Source organism: Trypanosoma equiperdum (genome assembly GCF_001457755.1).
Source record: "Trypanosoma equiperdum strain OVI genome assembly, contig: ctg_218, whole genome shotgun sequence".
NCBI lineage: Eukaryota > Euglenozoa > Kinetoplastea > Trypanosomatida > Trypanosomatidae > Trypanosoma > Trypanosoma equiperdum.
In genome coordinates, this window is record NW_027124108.1 from 2542 (window position 1) to 4388 (window position 1847).

General features: G+C 45.8%; 1 pseudogene across 1 annotated transcript; it reads right to left on the minus strand.

Moving 5' to 3' along the window:
* Positions 1 to 1445, minus strand: TEOVI_000070900:pseudogene (annotated as a pseudogene). The gene is given in 2 exon segments: positions 1 to 1104; positions 1107 to 1445. Coding segments are annotated over 2 exon segments (1443 nt in total).
* Positions 1446 to 1847: the final 402 nt, after the last annotated feature.

Sequence of the window (1847 nt, forward strand, 5' to 3'; positions counted from 1 at the left end):
TTAAATATTTGTTACTAAGGTCAAAAATGCAAGCAGAATAGGGTCCTTATGAATGACAAAAGAATTGCCCCATGTGGTGTTTGTTGTTTTCTCTTTTTTTCCTTCTTGATTTTCTGCTGCCTCTCTGTCTTCTGCTGCTTTCCCTTCCTCACTCAATGTGCACTTTTGGCCAGCTGGCTTATTTTCATCGAATGTGCATCCTGTTTTCTTTCCACATTCAGTTTTATCATCTCCTGCTTTGTTGCACTCTTCATCCGCTTTGTTTTGTCTATTTGATTGGGCATCGCCGTCGTTTTTGCTATTTAGTAATGTCGTCATGGCCGGTACTGTGTCTTCTAGCAAATGCGTAACGGTTAGGTTTAGCATGTGGATTCGTTGGTTTAAAAGCTTAAGTGTATGCTGATGTTTTTCGGCTTCCTGTAGTGTGCGGCCTGCGTCTGTTAGTTGCTTTACCCATGGGATACCTTGAATTCCGTTTTATAGTTGCGCTGTTTGGTAAGCAACGCATGGGCCTCCGGTGCTGGAGGCGTCGCCGCTGCAGCCGGTTGCGCCGTCGCCTTGCAGGTGTCCCAGCGTATTGTGGAAGTCGCCGCTAGCGCCCTTGGATTTTGTCAGCCGTGCTGCGAATTGGCTAAGGGCGGCGTTGATTGCCGCCGGGCTTAAGTCGCTTTAAGGCTTTTTGGTATTGCATTTACCTATGATCGCGTTGAAAAGCGTGGTTGGGTCGTTGTTTGGTGTCCAGTCGTTATCTAGGGCGCCGCCGGTTATCTGTTTGCCGCACGCTTTGTTGCCGCCACCTTCGTCTGCCTGCTTTCCACAAAGACATAATATGTCGAGGGCAAATGATTTACCTGCGTGGCTCCCACCTTTTTTGTTGCTGTTGCCGCAGCCGCTGGCCCGGCCCCCGTTTGGCAGCCTTGCATTTTTGCTGTCTTCAGTATCGCTGTAGAGCGCATTGGTTAGGGCAGCCGTGACGGGTTCAGCTTTAATTTGCTGCGCCTCATTTTTGGCCGTTTCGCTGATCTGAAATGCGACTTCTACCGCCTGGATTAACTTTTTGGTGGCCGTTGCCGTTAGTTGGCGTTGTCGTACTTCTGCATAAGATTTTTTTCTTGCCCGTGGATAACCTCTAGCACATTTTTTAGAAACGCGTATTTGTTAGGTTTGCCGTCCACCGCTTCTTTTATTGAGGCATTAAAATCAATGTAGCCCTTTTTTGGATCGATCTTGCTTATGAATTCGTCGGCCGCAAAAAATATATTTATCGCTCCAATTTTGGCTGCTATGTTTTGGGTATCGTCGGTGGCTGGCACTAGATTGACTTTGCTTTTGGCTAGTGCCGTTAGTTCGCAGAGAACCTCAAAATCCTCTTGATTCTCTCCCCCATTTATGGCTCCATAGACCTGTGGTGTCGCTGTTATCAGAAAGACAACTATTGAAAACATGTCTCTATTTATTGCTGGCCTTGTTTCGTTAAATCTTTAATGTAACAAAAGCCTCTCAGACTGCAGGTGGGTTGATTATGCAAGGATGCTTGATGATTTGCATTACTATTTTTAGGTATTATATTGCTACAATGTCTTTTTTGGCGTGGACCCTCCGGTGTAGTACATCCTATAGACAACAACCCGTCCTTACACAGTCATTACAACAACTCCAGTGTCGCTTTATGTTGCTTATTATCTTCATTTTCGCTTTATCTGGTCCACTGGCGTACATTAAAAATTTAAAGAGTGAAATTTGGCTTTGCTTTCAGTTTGGGAATGACTAAATTAGGATCTACAGGTCCTGTTCCGTCGGTATTTATCCATTCTTGTCCCTGGCGATGCCGGCCACCTCAACGTGGT